This window comes from Melanerpes formicivorus, unplaced genomic scaffold (genome assembly GCF_026170545.1).
Source record: "Melanerpes formicivorus ecotype bairdi unplaced genomic scaffold, bMelFor1.0.p_v2 SCAF_18, whole genome shotgun sequence".
Classification (NCBI taxonomy): Eukaryota; Metazoa; Chordata; class Aves; order Piciformes; family Picidae; genus Melanerpes; species Melanerpes formicivorus.
Window position 1 is genome coordinate 103,520 of NW_027142370.1, and position 25,081 is coordinate 128,600.

The window sequence follows — 25,081 nt, forward strand, 5'->3', positions numbered from 1 at the left end:
GGAACTGACTTCCCTCTCGTGGAGAGCACTTGATGCTTCCTTAGAGGATTTGACACAGCCTCAAACACTCACAATTTACACACTGGTCTTAGACATACTTGCGACAACTAATCCAAGCTTATCTTCAAGGGGGACACATTAAATACCCCATTCTGTGTGGATGAAGTATGCTTTTTTGACTGCTGCGAAGTTGGTAACTCCCTCTGATAAAGCTGGGTTTAACACCTGTCGTTTAAACCACAAATGAATTTGGAGAACACAGACCGGGCTCGTTTTGATTCGTGTTTTACTCACACGTTTGCTGGAGCACGCTCCTGCAATGGGCTCTTTACCTGAGCAACGGCTTTGGCAGTTTTGTGAGTAAGCTCCTGAGATTCACTTCAGCGAGTTACCGCTGATAACTTCGGGAAGGTGTACTCGGAGAAGTTGCGACAAAGCCAGAAAGAGCAGGCTAGCCGTGGCGAGGCTCTCACCTTCCCCGGGCGAGCTCTGAAAAGTCACTGCTCGGCTTTAGGAACGCCGGGCTTGGCCCGACCCGCAGGAAGTGGGTCCGGTGGGCAGCGGCTTCACATTCTTCCAGCGCTGGACCGGCAGTCCCGGCTCGGTCCCGGTTCTGCCCCGGCAGAGCCCGGCAACGAGCCGCAGCCGGCTCTCCACCGCCGGCCGGGCGGTGACCCTGGGACGGGCGGCGCCTCAGTCCAGTCCCCAGCGCAGCCGGCTCGCCCGAGCCCAGGGCTGGGGGGCGGCGCACGGTGACAGCCTCGGCAGCTGTTTTCCCCCCGTGCCGGGCGCGCAGTTGTTGCTGCTCCTCAGGCAGTCCTCGCGGGATGCCGTTCCAGCAGGGCTCGGCCCGGACGCGGCAGCGAACCGTCCTTCTGGTAGGCATCGTGGTGCTGCTAGCCGCCCTCGTTCTCGCCGTCGTGCTGGCCTCTCTCCTGACTCGCAGAGAGCAAGAGGACGGTCCCAAAATGCTGAAGTGGAAGGACAGAGGTACCACTAAGAATCTGCAGGAAGTCGTCCTGGGAAGATGCTACAACTACGTCACCGCGCGGTACCCTGAGCTGGGGTGAGTAGCAGTCTCGGTTGTGCATCAGGTGTGTGCAGTTGCCGGAAGAGAGCTGCCTGCCACCTGCACCCGGCCATGGCCTCTGGGCTTGTGGTAGGAGAGAAACCAGAGCGAGAAGCCCCAGCTCTCTGGCAAAATGTACAAACTCAGCAGCCGTCCGTACCCAAGTGGTGGCTTTTGAAGGAAACTACCTGCAGCGCCAATGAAAGTAATCCTAAACCTAGGTCAAAACATAATCATAAATAGATTTTGCACTATCCTGTAAGGCAGCTAAAATAAAAGATGGATTTGAACAGGTTTGAGTGCGTGGATATGAAGCAATTTGCTGTACAGCTGATCTGCCAAAACTCCCATAACATGGGACACTGTCTTCATGTAACCAAAACCACACAGTAGAAAGGAAAAGGAGAAGGTTCAGCACAGATTTATAGGACAGGCAAAAACATTATAAAATTATTCAGAAATGGCTTGGGTTTATCCAAAACAGATGTGTTTAGCATCTGGGTAGGACTTTGCAGTGACCACAGACAGCTCGCATGGGGGGTGCAGTGAGATCAACAATGCGAGCATGGCAGCCCCAGGCAGAACCCTCGCCCAATGGTGGTCCTCGGTCAGCCCATGCCAGCAGACAGTGTGACAATCCCAGCACCCCGCCACTCCTCTGCTGCAGAAGATTCCCTGGGCCCAGCTCTGCAACAGCCTATTAGGGCTGAGAACTAATATTCTTATAGCCTTTGCCATAGGGAAAGGCCGAGTATGAAACAAGGGAAAAAAGCAATTGGCACCTCTCAGCTTCATGATGTTGAGTTAAAGAGAACTAAGCTGTAGTTTGCTTGCATTTGGACTTCTCTTGGCCTTGTATGTCTGATGCTGTATGAAAAAGCTGATTTGCAGCATTTAAAGGGAAATGAACACATGGAAAGTCATGGCCAGAGCATGTAGAGACTGAAATTCATGCTTCACACTAAACACTTAAGTGAATTTAGTGCAGGGGAGTGGGATTCTTCTACAAATAAAATTTAAGAGCTCCTGGACCTTTTGAAAACCATGTACAGTTCTAAAAGCTCCCATGAACTTATTAAAGCAGCACGCACTCAATATTGAAAACTGAAATTATTTTGCAGCCTTTATTACTTATGTTTGTTTCTTACAAATCGGGGTGCTAAAGTTGTGAAAACCACTTTTGTGTGAACGTTTTCAGCTACTGTCACCTACATTTTCCTTCACCCCCCATCTGAATCCGTACCACAAATATGCTGGGAATAAGAGGTTATCTCAAGGTTATCTGAAGGACACCTTTTTAAAAATCACAAACCTGTGAATATAAGTTTTCTAAAAAGGTATTTTTACAAGGCACAGCATTTTGTGCTTTTCTTAACCTAACAGTATCTAATAGCCTGATGGCTGTGACATCACTTTGGTTTCCAAGAGAAGTATAGAACCATAGAAGCACTTAGGTCCTTACAGATGAAATGAATTTGTACAGCAGGAGCTTTTTTTTCTTTTAATTTTAGAGATGAGCTTATCCAAGGCATTTAACACTGGAAAAAAGTTAAACATGTTCATTTATGTACACCTGATGTTCCTGAACCAAAAAAAGTTAAACAGGCGCTTTTCTGGGAAACCAACCTGAGATTCCTTGTTTCTGATCCTGCCAAGCTTGGTGCAGGTTGCCATGTAACTGCTCCTGGTGCTGGTCCTTTCTGATAATGAAGCAGGTGCCCTTAGGACACATCAGAGAGCTCTGGATCTTTCATCCCACGCTCTTTCATCATTATTGTCGGCCTTGGATCTTGCATTGCATGAGGTCTTTGGTGCTCTTAATCAAAGAGAAGAAGTAGGAACAGTGAAGTGGAGAAACTCAGACAAGATTATGAGCTGAGCAAGCTGTGCCCTATACTCAGAACTTTTGTTACCACTACTCCCACCATGGGAACCTCACTGCCTTGGTTAGAAATCTTCTGATTTCCTCATAAGTTTCTGCATTGTCTTGTCATACCCCTTTAATCTCACACCAACATGTGCATTTCTGTGAAAAGGTCTGCTTGCAGTAAACTCATGCATGCTTCCTCATCTTTACTTTTGTTATTAGAGACAGTAAGTTTCCATTTTGATGATTTTTTTTCTTTATAATAGGAGTTTATTTACTTCAGGAGTTAGGGAATGTGACTATTTACTACATTTGGGAGTGCCGTATTTCCAATTGGAATAGCTGGCTTGTTCTGGGGGAAAAATACGGATCTGGACTCCCTCTTGTGGCTAACAGGACGCTCACAGCTCTCATACGCTGCAGATTTCCCTTCACACGGACTCACCCCCGGCACGACCAGAGCAGACAAGAGAGGTGGCGTGCACAGAGCTGCCTGCTCACCAGCTCCAGCCTTCTGCAGGACCACGTCAGTTCCTGGTCCTGGTCATTCAGAAAAGCAGTGCTAGTCATGGCCAGTTCACACAGTAACTTACCCATTGCTCCTGATGATGGTTTTGGACCTTGATGTCTCCTGGGACAGATCAGGCAGTAAGGGATGTATCATTGAGACACACTGAACTGAGCTTTATCTGGAATTGGAATATAGCAATTAGGCACAGACAGTTATTAGCACTTCAGGACTTAGAGGCAGGGGCTACTGGTTTTATAGTTGGTCCTTTAAATTAGTCTTCATGCTGTTTGAAGCTAGTTTCCATAATTATTTAGTTCTGCATGAAGTAATAGAGGACTGCATTTGGGGTTTATAGTCATCTCTTCCTAGAGGAAGTTCATTAGGAAGAACTAATTTTCTCTTTGGTGAGGGACATGTTCACATGGCAGTGGGTAACTATCATTTGTGCTTGAGACAATTAATTGCCAACATTTATTCTCCTTGCTGGAAAAGTCTCCTTTGATTTTAAACCCAGAAACCAGAGGGAATATCATTCTGCACTGGTCTTCTACACATTATTAAGTATTTGTTAATAAAATACTGTTCCAGTTCAGTTTCTGATGCAACTTTATGCAAATGTAGAGTCATGCACAGTCAGTTAGATGCCTGTTTCCTACCTTCTGTTTATTGGTTTTATAGATTGGCTATACGGAGCAATGGCTGGTGGCTGTCTAGATCATAGCACCACCCTAGGATCGAATTTATGAAATATTTGGATGAGCAAATCCGAGAGTTTGTTGCTGCTGAAAGAGGAATCCTGTTTCCTCTTACCTCTCCCCAGTTTAGTTCTGTAACATCTGCGAAGATGTCAGTGCGAACATCTGTGCTCAGACGTGGGATCATTCAGTTGTCATTGTATGGTTAAAACTCAAGAACTGTTTAACAGCACGGAGTACTGTGGGGAAATATCACTTTGCTTATCCACAGGGCTAGGAGGAATAGATCCTTTTCCTTCTATGATCAAATGCAAATCTTGTGTCAAGTGTCTGAAGTTGCCAAAGACGCGGTCTGTCTTCCCAGGAGGTGACACTGAAAAGATGTATTATCAAGAAGCTCACTCACAGTCATGCTAAATCTCCTTCTGTTCCCTTGTCCTGCTGACACCTGCACTCTTGAAGCATGACTTACTGCATTTATGCCACATCCCAACAGTTTTAATTCCACAAAGAACCCCAATGTACTGTGAACTCATGTTACGGGGAAAGAAACAACCAAACCAACCAACCCCTCAGCTGCATTAAGCCATTGTTTCTCTGCTATAAAATACTTTTCACAGTATCACAGTATCACTTAGGTTGGAAAGGACCTTGAGGATCATCGAGTCCAACCTATCAACACAGACCCCATGACTAGACCATGGCACCAAGTGCCACGTCCAATCTCCTCTTGAACGCCTCCAGGGACAATGACTCCACCACCTCCCTGGGCAACCCGTTCCAATGACGAATGACTCGCGTGGTGAAGAATTTCCTCCTCACCTTGAGTCTAAACCTCCCCTGGCGCAGCTTGAGACTGTGTCCCCTTGTTCTGGTGCTGGTTGCCTGGGAGAAGAGGCCACCCCCTTCCTGGCTACAACCACCCTTCAGGTAGTTGTAGAGGGCACTGAGGTCACCCCTGAGCCTCCTCTTCTCTAGGCTAAACAATCCCAGCTCCCTCAGCCTCTCCTCATTTTATTTAGATCATTCTTACGGAAGTGCTTTTCCAAGTTTAATACAAAAAATAACACTAAAAATACCCTTTCTAATCAAGAGTTATGATGCTAGCTTAAATTTGTTCCCTCTGTATCTGTTGATGACAATGGCACTCACTTGGAAGCTTAAGTTGCAGAGCAACTACAACCCTTAGTCAAAATACAGTCCAGGTGAGAATTCTATCTTTCTAGAGGCTGCATCCCACTTCCAGAGCATCACTGAAAACACCCATCTGCTTAAGCAGCTTGGCTTTTCACCCAGGAAGGCTGAAATCCAGCCAGCAAAAAAAAAAAAAAAAAAAAGTGCTTGTGGTAGATGAACTCTTCCCTGGTTTATAGCTGTCACCCCTTGGTTCAGCCCTTCCTGGAAGGGTGATAAGGCTTAGTGTTGTTCTGGACTCACATAAAATACTTCAGGAGCTATAAACCAAAGCGATAAGCACACCAGCCCTCAAAATCTTCTCATTCCTGCAAGGGGTGAAGGACCAATGTGACAAAGACGGTTACCATTTGTTCCAGGTCACTCCTCATACACAAACACACAGCTCTGAAGTGCCCCTTGTGGAAATCTCACCGTGTACATCCTTTTAGAGACTTCCATTCTCCCCACTTCTGCAATGGGGAATTTAATTGCTCTGCCCTTAGGCAACCTTTCCAGAAGCCATTTCTCTGAGGCAGAGTTTGGGATCTCTATCTCTTATGCTGTGTCATTTCCTCTGATGTTTTCTTTACTGGCTTTTGAACTATTTAATTAAGGAAGAGAGCAATACTTACAAAATCAAGCTACCAGGAAAAAAAAAAAATCAAATTTGTCATTCTCATATTGAAAAAAAAAGTCAGTTACCATAAATGTTATGATGGCAGACACTTTGCAATAATGTAAGTGGGCAGTGAGAGGCTAGTGCACATTGGAGACACTGATTGACAGCTCTGCCATAATTTGTTTTTTGTCATCCTTTCCCTTGACAATTTTCCCTCTCTCTATTATCTTAATGCTACAAGCAGCAGACAGCAGCCTCCTCAATGATGGCAGTGTATTGGCTGACCTCTCTGAATTCCCATTTGTCTGATTCTTTAAGCACAAAGACGCCTGAAGGGAGATCAGAAGTGCTACAATTATAGGAATGAAGTTGGTCTGTTGTACTCACATCCCCATTTTCTGACTCAGCGGTCTGGTGACGGGTCAGGCCATCACCTGGCGTGAAGGACCGTGCACCCCCGGGGCTGGCCTCAGCTGCTGCTCCTGGGAAGTCCATCTCCCGCGTGATGGCAGTGTGCTCCTTGCACTGAGCTCCTGGCACCCGCTGCTCAAACTCTCCGCAGGGAAGTCCCACCACAGCTGCCTGGGCTGGGCTTGCAGCAGCTCCAAAAATACCACTCCAAAGAAGCAGTAAGACATGGCGAGGCTGGAAGAAATGAACGGACAGCAGAAGAAGAAAAATAATCGAAATATTTAGGGGGGAAAAGGTAGCAAAAGGATTCTGGGTTACGGAGGGTTTCTTGTCCATGCAGGCATAAAGGCTGTTGTACATGGCACAGTTTCTGACAACATACAGATAGGGCTATTCATAAGCTCACATGAAAAACCAAATTGAATACAGATGTGTAGATTGTACTGCTGTCTGCAGCCCTCACACATGGCAGAAGAGGCAGATTAACTGACATGAAGGCAGAGCTGTGCCTGTTACATGCAGAAACATGGCTACACCATTTAGCTCCTTTAATATGCATTCTCCTTGTGAAATGTCTGGGCTTTTGCAGGTGAAGATGATGCCTTAGACACCTAGCAGAGTGTGAGTTGGTCTGATGTCATTAACCACGAACTCCTCACTGACTTTTTAAAGAGCCAGATTTCTGAGTGCTTAGGTGCATATTTGCATTACAGTTTTGGATTTTCTTATACAAATTGCAACTGCTGGTGAGGTTTGATCCTTGCAAAAGACAATTACATAGAGAGACTCTTTCTAGCTTTAACTTCAGAACCTCACCACACAGCCACAATTGAAATATTTTGAAGACATTTTCATCTTTTAGGAAGAAAACTCCAGACTTTGAAAAGCTGATATTGGTTGCAGGGGAGACCACATATGACCAAGGAAGAATCTCTGCCTAGTAGAGTGATTTGAGCTGAGTTCTCCACAAAGCAGCCTGGAAGCAATTTAGCATTTGTAAATTTCAAATGGGTCCCATACTTAAAGCATTTCTCTCATTTTTTTTGCTTGAAGAGCTAGAGACAACACATCCCAAGAAAATACTGCCCTTCTGAAGGTGGTGAGCATCCAGTGTCAGTCCACTACTGAACCGAAAGCACAACATTGTTCCTGGTGCAACTGACATCAGAAGTGATTAAGCTTATCCTTGACATTACATCAATTAATCAAATTCAGTTGAGGATCAATTTGCTTCATTGTGCCCAGTTTAAAAAAAAAAATTTAAATGTCTATGTTAATAGCTGAATGCCATCCCATTCCCATAAGTGAAAGGATACTCTTCGAAGGTTAGCCAGCCCAGTGTACTGATACGCAACAGATAATGATGCTGAAGATGCCCACTCTTCTAATATGCACATTGAGGTTTGGCTGCTAGGATAGCTGCTAATGGAAATGTTCTTGGACCCAGCTTCTGTTTGATAACTAAATGTGATATTCATATAAAAAGTACATAGACACAAATACTCAAATTCATTGGAAGGTACAACTTCTACCCAAATGTGAGGACAAATGCAGGATGTGTTTTGCAGTATATGTAACATCCAGATTTAATAAGGGAGTGTAGTTTAATGGCTGGGATACAAATAACCATTACTCAGTGCTGTGCTGGATGTAGTTTCTGTCTCCAAAAGGTGACGGCAAGTTCTGCAAAATTCACTTTCCAGAGAAAGTGTTGCAGGTTCAGTTGTTGAGTTTACAGCAGGTATCACAGTGCTCCTTCTGTTAGTCACTAGTTCACCAGCATTTCCTAAATTCTATTAATTAAAATAAAATGTTAAAAGTGTTAAAAAATTAAGCATAAAATTAGAATATATTTGTTTTATATGTCACTGAATTTGGATTACATAGTTCAGATTTTGTAGAAGGACAAAAGGGCTTAAAGATTTCATCAGAGAGAGTGATTGCCCATTGGAATGGGCTGCTCATGGAGGTGGTGGAGTCACCATCACTGGAGATGTTCAGGAGGAGACTTGATGGGGTGCTTGGTGCCATGGGTTAGTGGTTTAGGTGGGTTGGATTGGTTGATGGGTTGGACACGATCTTGAAGGTCTCTTCCAACCTGGTCTGGTCTATTCTATTCTATTCTATCATAAACAAAGCTAGCCTCAAAGGAAGAAGTCCAGTGTGCATAAAGATAGGATATTTGTAGATATGATGCAGAGTTAATATGCAACCCCAAGCATACAAACAAAAACCAGAGGAGAGTACGCAGTGTTGTACAAAAGCATAATTACTGTGGACTCCTATATCTTCATTAGGTAAATTTAATTAATTGGTAAACTAAAACTACCTTTCCTTTCTTTTGTAAACAATTCTTCTGAGCCCATTCTGTGACTGAGAACTTCCCAGGGAGAACTTGGGAACAGCCTTGAGAGGAGAATTTGTTTCTCAAGCATTTTTTTTTGGCAAGGGAAATGTGCTCGTTTTGACATCAAATCCCTTTTGCTGGAATTTATAGCATGCCAAGCGCTGGCAAACTTCTCATATAGCTTTCAGGAGGCTCAGAGCTACAGCAGGTCTCTGCTTTACCTCTGTTCAATGTCAGTTAAATGCTGTACATCAGAAGAATATTTTCTTGCTGTGCTGGATCGCACTTGGTGCCATGGTTTAGTCATGAGGTCTGTGGAGACAGGTTGGACTCGATGATCCTGGAGGTCTCTTCCAACCTTAGTGATACTGTGAGCCTGTGATACAAACAGCTCAACTCTTTGCATTCCAGCTCGGCTCTCTGACGCTCAAAATGGAATCCAGTAGCAGGAATGAACAGGATCCAGTTCAGTAGCAGGAAGGAGACCACACAACTGTAGGGCAGATTAACTCGAAAAAATGTTTGGAAATCTTCAATTAATTACTTAATTTTTTAATCTCTTTAGAGCTCTTGAATCAAATTATACATCCTTCATTTTACAGAGTACCAACTGGTACCAAAGCTGCAGCTGTGTCATGTATTAACTGATCCATGCTATTTTCAGGGTCCTCTGAAGGCACTGGTATTTTCAAACAAGACACAGTCCATTCTTCAAACAGCTTTTAATGGGAACACACTGGGAGATGATTGCAGACTGTGAAGAAAGAGTGGATGAGTCAAAGACAGAGCAGCTCCATTCAGACATGCAGACAGCAGGATAATGCAGTTAGCATTAGATTTGCATAAAAATGGGATGCAGAATCACTATCGCTGCTGTAATAAGGGGGTCTGGAACCATGGGAGCATGAAAAGGAAGAGACTTGCAGCTGTGGGGGACAGACTTGAAAACACGTACTAGACAGACAACAATTATGAATTGCCTTAAGGCAAAGCTTTCACTCAGTACCTCCAGCACAGGAACACGAATGCCCTGAGCCATCCCGGAGGTTGTACTCTGAGGTCTCAGGAAGGCAGCATGGCAGTGCTTCAGTACAGAGGCAGGACTGCTCATCTGCACTGGGGAACAGATTTCCTCATGGTGGCAGGAAAGGAGCCCTACATCTGTCAGCAGAATGGGGATTTATTTCCTAGGCTGATGAAGCAGCATCTTAAGAAACAAGTGTGGCCAGTGAGAGCCAAAGGGCCAGAACGTGTAATACAGTGGAGAATCAGGAGACTGAAAAAAAATAAAACCCACTGGAGACCAAGCACCTGATCTGGATCTTGGTTATACCTGTGCAAATCAGCTGTGGATCCCAACTCAGTAGGTGCAAAGGAGTGCATAAATTAAAATAATACCAAGTCCGAACCAGACAGACCCTTGTTTTTGGTTTAGATAAAATTATAGGTACTATTTCTGTGGGGTAAAACACTGCAAGGAAACACAAGGGCATATTTTTGTCTTGCTGTACCTGAAAGCAATGTCCTTTAGCCCTGCTTTTGAAATGTAGAATCTGCAGGCTGCCACATTTGCTTCTCCTGCTTTAGTATGAATAATCACCAAATTTGATCTTCTGATTGTGTGATATCAGCATTCCTCTTCCTATGGAACAAAACCAGAAGACATTCAGATATTGCAATAGATAGCAATTTAAAATGTAAAAGCGAGAGAAAGCTGTTTTAGAACTGCTTATTCCTTACTCTGTACTTAATTTGCCAAAGATGCTCTGCTTTTGTAATGGATAATGCATTTCAATGCCTGAGCATAGTCAGAACTCTTTCAAAATCTGATCTGTAGTATGTAACCGTAACAGAAGGATATCCTTTCATAGCCATACACACTCATAAACACTAATTAATTATGTTTTCATCTTTTGGCAGAAATAAGGATTGCCTAAAAATATGGGACTCCTTAAAACATGCCTTCATTTACAAGAATCCCTGTAACATTACCTCAGAAGATTATCAGCCTTTAATGGAGTTAGCGAGCCATCCTATACCCTGTAACAAGGTAACAGCACTATGCGTGGTGGGCTGCTGCAGGAGGATTGTTGTGTGATGGCTTCTTTGCATAGTGCTCCGAGTGGTGGGGTCATGCCTGGAATGATTGTCAGGAATCACAGAATCACAGGATGGTTTGGGTTGGAAGGGACCATCCCCTAGTCCAATCCCTATGCAGCCAGCAGGGACATCTGCAACTGAAATCTGCAGCATGATATTTTGCTTTTGCACTTATTGCCAAGAGTTCTGCAGTTACTACCTTTGGACCTCAGTAACCCTGTTCACACTGTATCCCTGGAAATCATCCCTCTGTCAGGCTTGCCTCAGGCCTCAGTACAGGAGTCATCCTGGAGACATGACAGAGAAGCCACTGTGCCCTGAGCATAAGGCTGCCATGCTGCTGGAGGGACCACAGAGCTGTTCTCCCACAAGCAGCTCTAAAGCACACAATGAATTAGGCATATGTCCTATGAGAACAAGTCAAACCTTTGCTTTCAAAATGCTTTATGGGTTGAATGTGTCCATTTCCCCCCCAAAAAAACTCAAAACAACATCAAAAAACCTCCCCAAAAGATTTTGAAAATGGGAGCATGGGCTGCAGAAGTAGGAATTAACACACTGAGGTGAACTTGCAGCATTTCAGAAAGAGATTAAGCCTCCCTCATTATAATGAAAATGCTTTCGTTTTCTGCAGGGAAATGTCCTGACCGTATTTCCTGACCTATTCTCTAGCATAAATATCACTTACTAGACATTGTACCTTATTTCACAGTCACTCTTTTGGAGCAAGACAAATGACCTCGTTCATCGTTACACAAAATCCAATCAAAATTTCCTTACCTTGGAAGACACCTTGTTGGGTTATATGGCTGATAGGGTTTCATGGTGTGGAGATCCCTCTGCCCCAGGTAATACGTTCTAATTTTTTGCAAGACAAATATAAACACTGGAATTTCAGATTGCCCTTTTCTCTTGTATATCTGGAGCTAAACAAAATCCTTTCCTCTTTTCTTCCAATTAAGTTTAAAACCTTAACTGTATTTCTGTCCCCTGTTATTGTAGACGGAAAGTAATACTTAATTCTCAGGTTATTTTGAAAAACACAGCTTTGGCTGTTATGAAAACATCAAGTTTCTGCTTGGACTAATGGTCACATCTAGCCCTCTTTATCTAGACAACTTGCTGCCTTCCTATGAATGCTGTGGGAGAACTTGCAGAACAAAAGTGTCATTCAGAACGATCCTGGCCATAGGCCAGTCTGAGTGGTGGGAACAGCATTTAGGTGACTTGGGGGTTACTGCTGTCCATTCCTCCTGGGCTGGTGCTTAAGGACAGCAATCTTTAAGCTCTGCTGGCATTACTGAAAGTGTTGGGCAATTTTTTGAATTTTTCTTTTCCCCATGCAATTGGACAGTATTTGTGAAGGGCCAACCTGTTTCTTGCACTGGAGATTACATGTTTTCCCTTCTCAGTTTTCTGAGAATTATTTGCATACAGGGCTTTCCACCTCCTCCCTGAGGCTGTGTGGGAGCAAGCAGGAAGATCCTTCTAATATGTGCAAATTCCCTCTCCTCTTAGAGCCCTTTCCTCACGTAGCCTTCTTGCTTTGGTAGGGGACAAGTCTTTTTGCCATTGTTAATCAGCTCTCAAAGCCATATGAGCACCGCAACAATACTCATTCCAACCTTAGCTCTTCTATAAATGTATTTTTTCTCAGGAATCAACTATGAGTCTTGTCCAAAAAGAAGTGAATGTGAGAGCAACCCTGGATCTGTATTCTGGAAAATGGCATCCAAGATGGTAAGATCTAGAATAAATCTCCCCAAATTCGTGGCTGCTGAAAGACACTGCCAAAAATGTGAGTTTGCAGACTAGACATAAAACGTGGAATAGGAAAACTTCAGATGAGTTTTAGCTTCAGGTACGAAAAATCATGGCACTGGAAATTTGCATTTCCAAGGTCCCGTATTTTATGTACAATATTTAATGTCACTGTGGTTTGGTATTCTTACTTGTGGACATAGATTGTAAACCAAATCTAGAACAATGCCTGGCAGACAGCTGAAGCTGTGCAAATAATGCTTACAATAATAATAATAATAATCCTTAATTAAATTACAGGACTGTAACTGCTATAATAAAGTGCACTTCAGCATGCTAATGTTGAGAGCAGTGCCCACACTGACATAGAAATTTTCAAAATAGCTGTGAATCCCCTTGTGTCCTTCTGACATAAGCCTGAAGATTGCATCCTCCCACAGTGGTGTCTGGCAAGGTTCCTATGATGTACCCACCCATAGCCACATGCCAGCTCCCATCATACGAAGGAGGTCCTGCTAGTCTGAGTTAAGCAGTTAGTCTGCCTTTGTTGAATCAGCACTAAGAAACTGCCAGGAAAAACCCCAGCAACCTACTGCCTTGTATGAGTGACATTTTTCTTTGAAGTCTCTTGAAACTTCACCCCTGATACAACTAGTAGTAGATGACTGGCCCAGGGGAAACCCACCATTCTTGTATGCTTATGCTTTCATGTACATAAAAATCCCTCTACTCACCATAATAAAAATTGGTTTGTGGGAAATCTCATGTACATAAGTTTTCTAAGGTCAAAACAGTTTCTCTGTTCTCATCATTCTCCTCAGTTCCAGAGTCTGGAGGAGAAACCACCTTACTGAGTCAGGCTTGCTCAACTGCAGGCTTTCCAGTCCAAGTAGAGTTAAGGTCTGCTAAAACGTAATGAGACTTTCCTGCAACTTCACAGCTCCTGAGATCTGAGTCTGAGCCACATTTTTTTTAATTCAAGAGGAAGTGGTCTAGTTGATAAGTACAGTTACCTGTGTTCAGCTTTTAAAAAAGCCTTTGTCTTACCAATGGATTATATATCTTGAGTGGGTACTTTATGTTGTAACCTTAGTCGTCTAAATATTTGGACATGAGTGTTAAAGAAAAAAGGAGTGGTGATGACATGATCCAATAATTTAAATATCAAATCAAACAAAACTTTGTGATGAGATTTGCTAAGACCACTGGGGAGAAAAATCTCTAGCCACAGAAGAACACAGAGCATGAGTCACAGGCTAATGAATATATGATGGTTTGTGTGCACTTCAAGTAGTGATACCTCTCTTTTGTTTTGTCCTTACCACCTGAGTTAAAGCAATCTGAGGACTAGTCCAAGTTACTAGAGCCCCATCAGGCACCTGTAGCTGCTGGGGCTCTGGAAAGCCCTGTTAAAACTGAAACCAGCAAAGTTTCTGTACCCCACAACATCAGATGGCAAGTTCATAGCTGGCTAATGCAGCTTTATCACTGTTTACATAAAATACATAGAATACACCAGGTTGGAAGAGACCTTCAAGATCATCGCGTCCAACCTATCAACCAATCCAACCCACCTAAACAACTAAACCATGGCACCAAGCACCCCATCAAGTCTCCTCCTGAACACCTCCAATGATGGTGACTCCCCCACTTCCCCAGGCAGCCCATTCCAATGGGCAATCACTGTCTCTGTATAGAACTTCTTCCTAACATCCAACCTAAACCTCCCCTGGCGCAGCCTGAGACTGTGTCCTCTTGTTCTGGTACTGGCTGCCTGGGAGAAGCCAGTACCAGAACAGTAGCAGTAGCCTTTAGAAGTTTGGGGGTTTTGCATTGACAAGTTGTGCAAAAGTAGTGGCCAGATCTTGTTTAGGACAAGTATATGGCATCAATGAAGTTACAGCAGTCTCCGCTAACCTTGATTCTGATGTGACGCTGCTTGTTGGGTCAGCATATAAGGTCCATTTGCTTTGTTCAGTTTGCAGAAGCAGCATGTGGTGTGGTTCAAGTGATGCTCAATGGATCAGTAGAAGCTGGAGCTTTTGGAAGCAGCAGGTATTTACTCAGCATGCTGCCATCGATCTTTCTGTGATGCCTGCAAACTGGTGAGCGTGGTTTTGCCAGCGAGTCCCAGCACAGAATGGGTTTTGGTGAACTCATGTAGGGGTCCAAACCACTGGCTGTTGTAGAGCTGATTCACCTAGGTCCTTCTATACAGTGGCTGTCACTGAAATCCTTCAGAGGATATATAGCTGGGCTGTCCAGTATGCTCTGACCACACAAAGACATGTCATTGTTATAGTTCATTTGTTCATGGAGCTGACTGGATTTTACGTCTCCAGACTGTGCTTCCTTGGGTTACCTGTCTGGAAGTGCAGTCTTGGATAGTACTGAAAGATGAAGAATATGCTGGTCAGGGCAACAGCTATTTTCATTTCCCTTGCACCACACCCAATCAAGAGCAAATAAGCTGAAGAGGAGAAAAGGCATTAAAGATGGGGAAAACTTCAGTCTGTTTCAGTCTGTAGAAAGCTTCGGAAGTTCTCCCAGCAGTGGAAAAAGAATGAGGAGAAAGTATTTCACAATGTGGCACTTAAATAGTGTATGAAAATCCATTGGCAAGGTTATCTGTGACTAAGAGCAGCACTGATAAGCAGTAGTATTTGAGGAACATTGTATGTCTCTCTCAGATAACTAAGAATGCTTTGCTTTTCCATGCCCCATTCTTGCAGCATCTTTGGAAGCATTGAGATCTTTAACCTAAACCCAGATAGAGTCTCTGCAGTACACATTTGGCTTATGCATGACATTGGTGGACCTCAAAGGTAAGTCATGCTGGTAGAAAATGCTGAGCAGCGTGTGTAAGACAGAGGGCACAGCTCAGTTCTGATGAGTGACTGTCTAACAGTGACATTGTCTTCAACCTGCTTGCCAGACCTGCTCCACATTCACTCTCCTAGGTAGAAAGAGTAACACCTGCACTGTTGTTTTCTGTGGCACTTTTCACAGGTTCTGCTGAACAGTTGCAGTTAAGACACAACATTCTCCTTGCTTTCAAGGGTCCTTTACATTCCTGCCAACCCCACTGAGCTCCACAAACTGTTATTACAGATGCAGCATTGTCGTCACAGAACTGGCTATGTTTTTGGGGTGAAAAGCTGAAAAGTGTGTTTGTCCACAGGAATAGTATAATTATGCTAAGCAGAACAATTTTTGGAAAATAATTTCAAATGCTGGAACAGGCTTCCCAGAGAGGTTTGTGGAGTCTCCATCTGTGGACATACTCAAAACCCAAATAGGTCCTGGGCAGCCTGTGCTAGCTGATGTTCATTGGAATACATCATCTCAATCAGTCCCATCCGAGCTAAAAGGTTCTGTTATTTCTAGTAATGAATCTGTAGTTTGAATCTTTACTGTGGAATTACTGACACCAGAACTGTGATCTTTAATCACATCTGAGCCCCTCTGAGTAAGCTTTTTCATCCCAATCAGATTCACTTGCAGGTTATCACATTTCAAGCCCTGAGCATCAGGCTCAGCACCTTAGACCCCTATCATCAGAGCTTGTTCTGTGGTCCACATGGTTCTTATGCACTACCATGGTTTCTCCTGTTCCCCTCATGGCAGAGGGAGCAGCTTTGGTGCTGTGGGTCAGGAAGCAGGCCCTGATATGCAGCACAGATCAGCAATGAATGTGGACCCAGCAGAGCCCCTTGCTTAGACAGCCTCACCGTCTGACACGGTACCACCTGCAGTGCTGCAACACCACCCAGTCCAAATACCTAGAAGTGTCTCTTTGCCACACAAACTGACCTATCTGTCCCAGCTGACAGGCACACATCTATCCTGTGGGCAGCAGGCCAGACATCTTCTTCTGGCTCATTCCATAGAGGTTTGCTAATGAGAGAGACATTGATTAACCTGTACATTAGCTCCCCCAGACACAGCACTTGATCCTTTTTGCCATGATTTCCCAACATCACAAAAGCCATCATGTTCCTTCTCAATGGCTTCAACAACCTGGTGCCCTGCCAGCCCTCTTGACACATCCCCCTCCTGTGCCAAGTTTACAGCAGTTGCATTTTTGTTTTCTACTCACATCCAAGGAAGGAGGGGCAGGTAGCTCCAAGAGTATGTATTCCTTTTATTTTTTGATGTGTATTCCTTGCTGAATCACTGATAACATCTGGCAAGTTCAGTGAACAAAGAGCTGGCCCTGCTTTCCACTAACACCATACAGTAGGAACTGGATTTACCCCAGTGATGCATTATTGCCCTGATGTGTCCCCTGTGCTCTGGACCAGGAGGTGATGTTTATCCTGAGGTAACATGTCTTTTGCAGTGGCTCCCTGTGTGTCTATAGCATGTGTCAGTCCTCTCACCACAGCCCAATGGTAGCCAAACCTCCACAAACCCAATGGAGTTCACAGCAAAACACTTAGCAAAAAAGCTTTGAAAGAATCTTACCTGTGATAAAGGAAAGTGACGTCAGGTGGGATTCAGCTGAGCTTCTTATGCACACAATAAACACAAGTAACAAAAGGCTGTTCTCTCCAGTGAATCCTGCTCAGGTCATTCCATAAAGAGGTTAAAAAGCATCTTGGAAGAACGAAACTTTAAGATCACCTGTGAAGACAATTACAGGTAATTACCTGCTTGTATTGGTGAAAACTTGCTAACATAAAGCTCATATTCTGTCTCCCTCTTAACTTAATGAAGGCTTACAGCAAGCCGCAGCAGATTCCCCTCTTCCTGCCATCACATTCCTTTTATATGTCTGTCTGCATCTCAGGTGCTTCCACTTGTGGTGCAGACCTCATGTAGCCTGGGTGGGGGCTTGCTCTCTGCCCTGCCCTTGTCTTTGAGCATGTTCAGTCGCTTTCAGGGAAGGAGCAATCCAGCCTTCTTTAACAGCTTTCCATCTGACCAGGCTTTCATCTACACAAGTCAGAACCAAGTAAGGCAGCTTTCCTCCTTGCAGATAACACAGGATGTCAAGGACAGTCTTATCTGCTGAGACAGTTTGAGCTTACTTTCTCTCCTGCTGCTTTGTCAAAGAGTGAGTCATGAGACAGGATAAGCATTGTTAATTACTCTAATTCACCATTGTCAAGAGGGAAAAAACAGGAGTCCAGGGAACAGAAGCCTGAGTTCTGACTTCTTTGAAATCTTTATCTACCTGCTGAGGAGATACAAAGGCCTGACTCCCTTTATCCCTCTCTGTGGGTTCAGAGACCTTCACAAGTGTTCTTTATTGGCATTAGAAAAGCAGCAACGGTTCAGTGTTACTCTTATCTATCAGGAACAGCTTTTTAACTGAAAAACTCAAACTTGGATAAGAATATTTCCAATGTAAAAAGCTATTTTTATAAACTACTGAGTTTGTGACGTTAGTTTTAAACAAGGAAAAGTTGGTCTGCAAAGGAGAAAAATGCCTTATCTGGTGATAGGGCTTTAATCATGTATAGGTATCACTGATCTTGATTAACGGATGCTCTGCACATTGTGAAAAAAATTAAGAGAAAGTGGTGTATGACTCAGGCAAATGGTGATGCTAGTGTACTCACTTTCTCTTTGGGTAAGTGCAGCCTTTAACCAGTGCTCCCAGGACCTCTAAGTAGGTACAGGTTATTTAAGCCTATGATGAAAAAAGCTCAGGGAAGAAGAGGAAATGTATTAGTCGCTTAGATCTCCTATGTCTCAGTGCAAGGAATAACCTGTAACACATCATGAAGAGTTGCTGGCACACTCATGCCTGCATGTCACAACTCGCTTTGTAAGATAGGACAACAAGTTGGGCTCTTTGGCAGAGCTCAGCTAACACATTCATAAACAACCATGTAGAGCAACATGGACAATTAATTTTACTATGTTATATGCAGAGCAACATTATTCAAATAAGCAGTTTACATCTGCAGTAAACCTCTTCAGGATGGACTGTGTAAGTGAGCTTCACTCCCCTGCAGTCCTTGCAAGCACAACCATGTGGGTCCCTATCAACTGAGCATCTGGCTTTTCTCATGCTTTTGTCCATGTCAGCAATGTCTTCCACAACTGAAAAAATAATTCATTCACTGGAATGTACTTCTAGCAAAAAAAAAAAAAAAAATCTAATACTATCTGGCATTGTTAGCAACAGCTTTCTGTTGTAGCAGTAGGGGTTCCCAAGGAGCAAGCAAGGTGGTGAGCTTCCAGCAAGGCAGCAACTGCAGTCTGTGCAAGAGATCTTACTTCATTGTTAGAATGACTTTTGTTATTGCAGTGTAGCTGACATGGTTGGAGCTCACACCCTCCTCTACTCTGTACTCACTTGCTTTTGTCCCTAGCCTACAAACTCCAAAACTATTTCTGCAGCAAGATCTGGAAAAAAAAAATATCCTAAGCCAAGATGCCTGCCTGGTAAGCACAGATGTAACATGCACCTTGACTTCCTGGTGGCATTGAGTAACTGTGGAATTATTCTGTTGTACTTGCAAAGTGGGTGTTAAATATTTGTTTGGGTTTGTGTCTTATCATAGGCCAGTTCAGCTCCTTCAGTGTGTGCAGAACCCTGACCACACAGACTGCAGACTTTGCGCCAGCACCACTGCAAATCCATGAAATGGGGCCCTCGGGCTGCAGGAGACTTTGGTTATTGCTGCGTGAAGCTGGAAAAGATGTGGCTACATAGCTTAGAGTGCTCAATGGTAGTGTCCTGTGTACAGAGTCCATAACCAGAAATCCTTGCTGGGATACTAAAAGCCAAATAGCAGGAGATAATACTTTATGTGTGATTACTGTATGCACCGGCACACAGATGTTCTGAGGAGCCAGGGCCACGATCAGTGACTGAGGGCAGATGCTTTGCCCTGGTTTGCTTCCTCCTGTACAGATCCCCTTGTGCCCAGAGGCTCAGAGAAGGGATTGATTGCACATGCCTCTGAGCAGGGATGTGTGCACAGAGAACACTTTCCAGTGGAGGCAGAACTTGCTAGGGTCAGCACTCAACTTCTCCCCAGACAAAAGCAGGATAGGAAATGACTGGGGCATGCTACACTGTCCCTGCATCCCAGCACAACACCCCCCACAGGGAACCATTGCCTAGTGGCACAAGGTGTAAATCATGTTTCTCCTAGGGACTGTGACACTTCTGGGAATGCAAAGTAAGTGACATAAGAGGCAGAGTGAGTCTTACCTTTTAATAGGCATCACCATAAGTGGCTCGTAAGAAAACAGCTGAGCTGAGCTAAGGAAAGACCAGAAACTATTCAGAGGGTTGCCAGAATCTGTGAAATTGGGTCAAATGTGTAGCTGGGGAGAGAAAAGCAAGACTGACTCAGACAGTCCCATTAAAATCCTACTGGAATCGCCACTACAGTTTGGATTACATTTTGTTCTTAATATAGCAGCACCTTTCATATAAGGTCCCTCCAGCCACAAAGTGTCAGTCCACTGCAGTAGAGACCCACATCAAAAGGTTGCCACAATAAGGAATCTCTCCTGACCTTTTTCTGAGGTGAAAGGTGATCCCTTGGCATCTGTAATTCAGGAGCATGGACATGCTGTAGCACACAGAAACAGCAGGGTTCGTTGACTCCCCCTGATCTTTATTTTGCTGCTCTTGTACACACAGCCAAGGGCAGTGTTTATAACAAAGCAGAGATCTGAGGCCAGCCTGTGGCCATTGCTGTAGTGCCTTTGTGCAGTGCCAGTGACACTAAGAGAACAGAGCAGCTTTGCTACAAGTATATTGCTAAGGCGTTACAGTGCCAGCGTAGCCAGGAGTTGCCAATTCATTAGGTACACCAAGGTTTCCGTGACGCCACAGGCAGAAGGTTATAATGCTGCTATGGTTTAGTGACTACCCAGAGCAAGAAGCATCCTTAGGTATCTACACAAGCTGGTATAACTTTGAGCATCTCCAGATAAACCTTTTCTCTGTAATACACAGGCCTGTACTCAGCATAGCTGCATCCCAAGACCTCACCCATAACGTTCACATTAGGTGAAATGTATTTTTATTTGCATCCTGTCATGCAGCTGCTTAGATGCATCAACATAGACCTCAGTACTCTCAAAAAGGTTAGTTTGGACAATAGGCCAAGAGTTTGTCTTCATGCTCCCTTTTTTATCACTTCTGTTGTCATAGAAAATGATTGTAAAATTGAGATCTGCAATAAACCTGCTGATGTCAAATGTTGTTAATTCAGTTTCACATTCTTCCCAGCCTCAGACTGGACGTGAAAATAAGCCACCTCCTAAAATTAACTCAGAAATTCAACATGTGAAACTCTTCATACAGTGACTCAGTTGCCTGGGTCACAGGGCACATCCTGCCTGGACTAAACTCTCAATACCTCACTTTCTTATACAGACAAATCACTGTCTTTGTAGGTGGCTGGAAGTGAAACATCCTGTGTCTTTATCTTAACACAGACACCCACACGTGTGTGTGGCTCTCAGCCACGTTAGTTAAGAAAGGTAACTGCTCTTATCAGTGGTGACATAGTAAAGTCTTAAGAAGCAAATCTGGTTTTGAAGGCTGAGGTGCACACTCAATACAGGCAACTGTGCTGGAGTAAATGACAGCTTTGTCACACCGGTGGCTGGCAGGAATGTGGTCCTAGCAAACTACTCTGTTTTCAAAGGTCTGTAGCATGAGATGGCTTTACAGGGAAGCCTGACAATAATGCAGTTAACTCTAGGGAAATAAAGGAACTTGTGTCTGCCTGGGTCATTCTGACAGGTTATTCTGCTGCTAAGAGGGACTGCAAATTTTGTGGATTTGCAGGTGAAGTGTGCAGGATGCACTCAATTCTGTGCTGCCTGGATTTCATACATAGCACACCATGAGTGAGCTTACTTCCATCAAGCATTTTTGTTATCCATAATCAGAGATTTAGAACACCCTGCAGGCACGCTCTACCAGAGTAGTATAATTCCACATACTATTGCTCTGTTGAAAATGTGTAGAACAAAAAAAAACCAAACCCCAAAACCAATACAAAGTCTTCCAAATTCAAAGGAAACTAAATAGAAATAGTTATATGGGGGGCTTTCCACTACATGGATGAAAATTGTCTTAATACAGTTTGAAATGAGTGGAGATTTGAAAGAAATTTCCATTCTGATGAAGCTAACCTCTGTCACAACTTGTTCAAGGTAAATGGGACTTCAAATAGACATCTAAAATACAGAAATTGAGCTCCAGGCCCATAGCAGACTGCCCATAAAGCCAAAAGGAATTTGAGCTATTCTGTGATAAGGTGATATCAATGTTATGCACTCACAGAACTACACAGTGCTGGGAAAGCTACTTCTGTGACCCTATTACAGCAGTGTTGCTGCTTCCCCACAGCCCTTGGTGTACCTAACCTGACAAGAGCCTACAATTATTAAACTTATTTTTGAGATTAGGAAACAAATGAAGTACAGGGAGATTTTTTCTCCTTCCTAGCTACTGCTTGGCCTTGTGTGCTTACCATGAATCACAGTGTTTGATTTAAGACATGCCAGCCTCTCCTGGGGCTGGGAGGCCCAATAGGTTGGTGTGTAAATAGTCTGAATTCCGCTTAGGCCCCTTGGCTGGCCACAGGTAGCTGCACCCACACATTACTTCAGCCTTTTGAATCTCCCTGCAGTCAGCCTTCAGGGACCACTAGCTCTCTCATTGCTCTCGCCTTGCTTATGTGTAAGGGTGTGAGTGAAATTCATGAGTGTGACTTAAAATAACTGTGATTTAAAATAACAACCCTGATGAAACAAATATGAAAGCTGGAAACAAAAATTTAAACATGTGAAGAGCATTAAACCTTGCCCTCAAAAAAAAAAAAAAACCCCAACAAAACCCCCCCCCACATATATATTTACATATATATTTACATTTTAATAACTCTTTTTTTTTTAAGCTGTGGTACTGCCCAAAATTCTTAGTTCAGTACCCGAGACCTAATCTATGGAGAAAGCTCTTTGCAGAAAGCGTTCTGATTCCGTCGATATGTGCACTGGCAGCATACGGAGCAGCAAATCTGTGCGCGCCTTGACACTGGCAATAGGGGAGTGGTTTTGGATGGGACTCAACATAGCTACAGCACTGCAGGGACTATCAGCAGAGGCAGATATCTCTCCTTGCTTGCTTTGGGCTGTCCTTCATGTGTGTGCCCGATATAAAATTCAGTGATCCTCAGACATTACCTTATATGAAAGAGCAGAAAAATGAGAGGAGCAAGCCTTCAGGTAGGAATGCCTCTCAGCAACTCTGTCTTAATAACAGTATCATTTGCAGGCTTAAGGACAAAAAATCATGTGCTAAGAGGCAGATCCTTTACATTAAACAGTTTGAAAGAAGCAATGGAATGAGAATGACTGATCCAAAGAAAACACTTCACATGTAAAACATGAAGGCTGGTGAAAAGATTAAACAGCATGCATGAGGGACAGAAGCAAAACCACAGAAAGTACAACAGGGGCTGCAATAACAAAAGAAAAAGACATGTAAAAGATTTAACTGTGTGGTTGGACCACAGCAACCATACTGCCCACATCGCTATGACCATGGGGTGTACAGATACCTATCCTCAAGCTTGGAAGGGTTGGAGTCAGCATCTGTCTGAGCCACAGAGAACCGTCTAGCATTCTCTGCTTTTATTTTGTTGATTGTTGCTGAGTCACAGTAAAATGATTACAGAAATTACTCACAGGCTTGTTGGTGCAAAGTCAAGAGGCAGATCCTCTACTACTGCAAACAAGCTCTGTTGTTACTAAGCAGAGGTGGGTGGGCATTGTGATCAAAACAATCATCTGCAGGAAAGTTTCAGGGAACCTCTCTTTCAAGTATGTTTCGTTTGATCTATTTCACACATTACTTTTTCACAACATAACATTGTGGCTTCAGTTAACACCTTATAGGAGGCAAGACGTTTCTCTCACACTGACACCACAATTCTATTTTATCTCTCTGCCATGGTTAATTGATTAGAAAATAGCTTTCCCCTTTTGTTATTAGCCCAAATATTCTGTCATAACAGAACTGTAAGAAGTTGAGTTTTTACTTTTAATCTGTACATTTTGTCACTGCAACCATCTCAAGAGAAATAATCTCTACATAGCAACGTACCTGCAAGCTCTGTGTAGCAACCTTTAGTTTTTAATGTTCCTGAAAACCTGTAAGCCCTCATCGGCATCAACACATCACTATCCAATTCACAAAGAGAAAAACAACAGTCCTGGCAAGCTCTTTACCGACATCTGAGATCCTTCCTAATCTAAATACTAAAGTGAAGCACAGAAAGTCAAAGAAACACTGCTGTGGCCCTGCTGATGCTCTATAGTCCTCTTCAATGCCCCAACTCTGTTCAATTGCCACACATGTTCCATCTGACCATAACTCTACTCATCTTTTCCTAATTTCTACTCATCCTCCAGGAAAATGGAGACACCTGTGATTAAACCAGGTAGAAGGCATAAGCACATGGGCCACGGGATATGGCTGAACATTGAAGCCAAAAGGAGATGGCTGACATTTCAAGACGAGGAGGAAAAGTCTTTGGTTTGGATTGTTTGTGTTTACAGTCTCACAATATTACCTTAAGCCAGTGGCACAGAGATGATTGATTTTGATCTGGGTAGGTACAGCATGACAAATTGTGTCAGTGCAAAAGAAATTGCTTTTTAATTACAATGTCAAAACTCCTGGAGCCCCACAGCAGGAATTTACCATTCTGCATGTCTAAAATCACCACTCTTCTCACTGACACTATGTCCAATGCCCTGGCCTGATAAAAACTTGACCTAATAAATTAAAAATGTATAGAAAATTATAGACCTCCTCCAGTACTGTTTTCAGCAGCTGATGAGTACTAAATATTAACAACAGCAAAAGCAGAGACCACCTGGCCCATCCCATGAGTTGATAGGCATCTCCTGGCCCATAGCCCTCGCTAGAGCCTGTCAGAACTTAACTCTAGCCAGAGATAAGAATGCTGTTATTATTATTATTATTAACTGAAATAAGATAAAAAGTCTGCACAGCATTGACAGGGATCTTCCAGTTAATCACTACTGAGACAGGACGTTTATGCTACTTCATTCCCACTTCTGAGTCCAACCAGGACACAGTCCAGCTCCCACATTTAAAATCATAGAACAATTTAGGTTGGTAAAGACCTTCGAGATCACCAGGTTCAGCCATCAACCCCACTCTACCAAGTCCACCACTAAGCCATATCCCCAAGCACAACATCTCTGTGGCTTTTAAACACATCCAAGGATGTTGACTCCACCAGCACCCTGGGCAGCCTGTTCCAATGCCTGACAACTCTGAGTGAAAAAAAAAATTCCCAACATCCAGCCTAAACCTCCCCTGGTGCAGCTTGAGGCCATTCCCTCTTGTACTCTCACTAGTTAACTGGGAGAAGAGACCAGCACCCACCTCACGACAATCTCCCTTCAGGCAGTTGGGGAGAGCAGCACCCTTAATGTAGTGACTATGCCTTAGCAGCCCAGAATTTGCGGTGGATGTGACTTCAGGGAGCAGTGCTAGCAGTG

General features: G+C 43.7%; 1 protein-coding gene and 2 long non-coding RNA genes across 9 annotated transcripts in view; 1 reads left to right on the top strand and 2 right to left on the bottom strand.

Annotated features, from left to right (window-relative positions):
* The window catches only part of LOC137446535 (uncharacterized), a 28,323-nt gene extending 21,430 nt beyond the window's left edge, over window positions 1-6,893 (bottom strand). For all 5 annotated transcript variants that reach the window (XR_010988673.1, XR_010988676.1, XR_010988675.1 and 2 more), the window contains exons 1-5: window positions 6,325-6,893; window positions 4,258-4,515; window positions 3,530-3,625; window positions 2,696-2,885; window positions 333-971 (exon numbers count right to left, since the gene is read on the bottom strand). This is a non-coding gene — a long non-coding RNA (uncharacterized lncRNA). The remainder of the gene's footprint in view (window positions 1-332; window positions 972-2,695; window positions 2,886-3,529; window positions 3,626-4,257; window positions 4,516-6,324) is intronic.
* CD38 (CD38 molecule) lies at window positions 761-24,341 on the top strand. Of its 3 annotated transcripts, none has more exons than XM_068149197.1 (8): window positions 761-1,066; window positions 10,616-10,745; window positions 11,508-11,643; window positions 12,453-12,535; window positions 14,535-14,611; window positions 15,289-15,381; window positions 17,114-17,200; window positions 23,960-24,341. In XM_068149197.1, the coding sequence occupies exons 1-8, from the start codon at window positions 828-830 to the stop codon at window positions 24,123-24,125; spliced, it is 1,011 nt and encodes a 336-aa protein (XP_068005298.1). In that variant the 5' UTR covers window positions 761-827; the 3' UTR covers window positions 24,126-24,341. The 3 variants fall into 3 exon arrangements, with proteins under 3 accessions (XP_068005298.1, XP_068005301.1, XP_068005299.1); XM_068149200.1 differs by lacking the exon at window positions 23,960-24,341 and adding an exon at window positions 19,075-21,265; XM_068149198.1 differs by lacking the exon at window positions 23,960-24,341 and adding an exon at window positions 18,883-19,066.
* On the bottom strand, window positions 6,897-17,393 carry LOC137446537 (uncharacterized). The gene is made up of 4 exons (XR_010988677.1): window positions 17,282-17,393; window positions 17,024-17,182; window positions 10,207-10,337; window positions 6,897-9,449 (listed from the first exon to the last, which is right to left on the bottom strand). It is a non-coding gene; the product is annotated as an uncharacterized lncRNA (long non-coding RNA).
* Window positions 24,342-25,081: the final 740 nt, after the last annotated feature.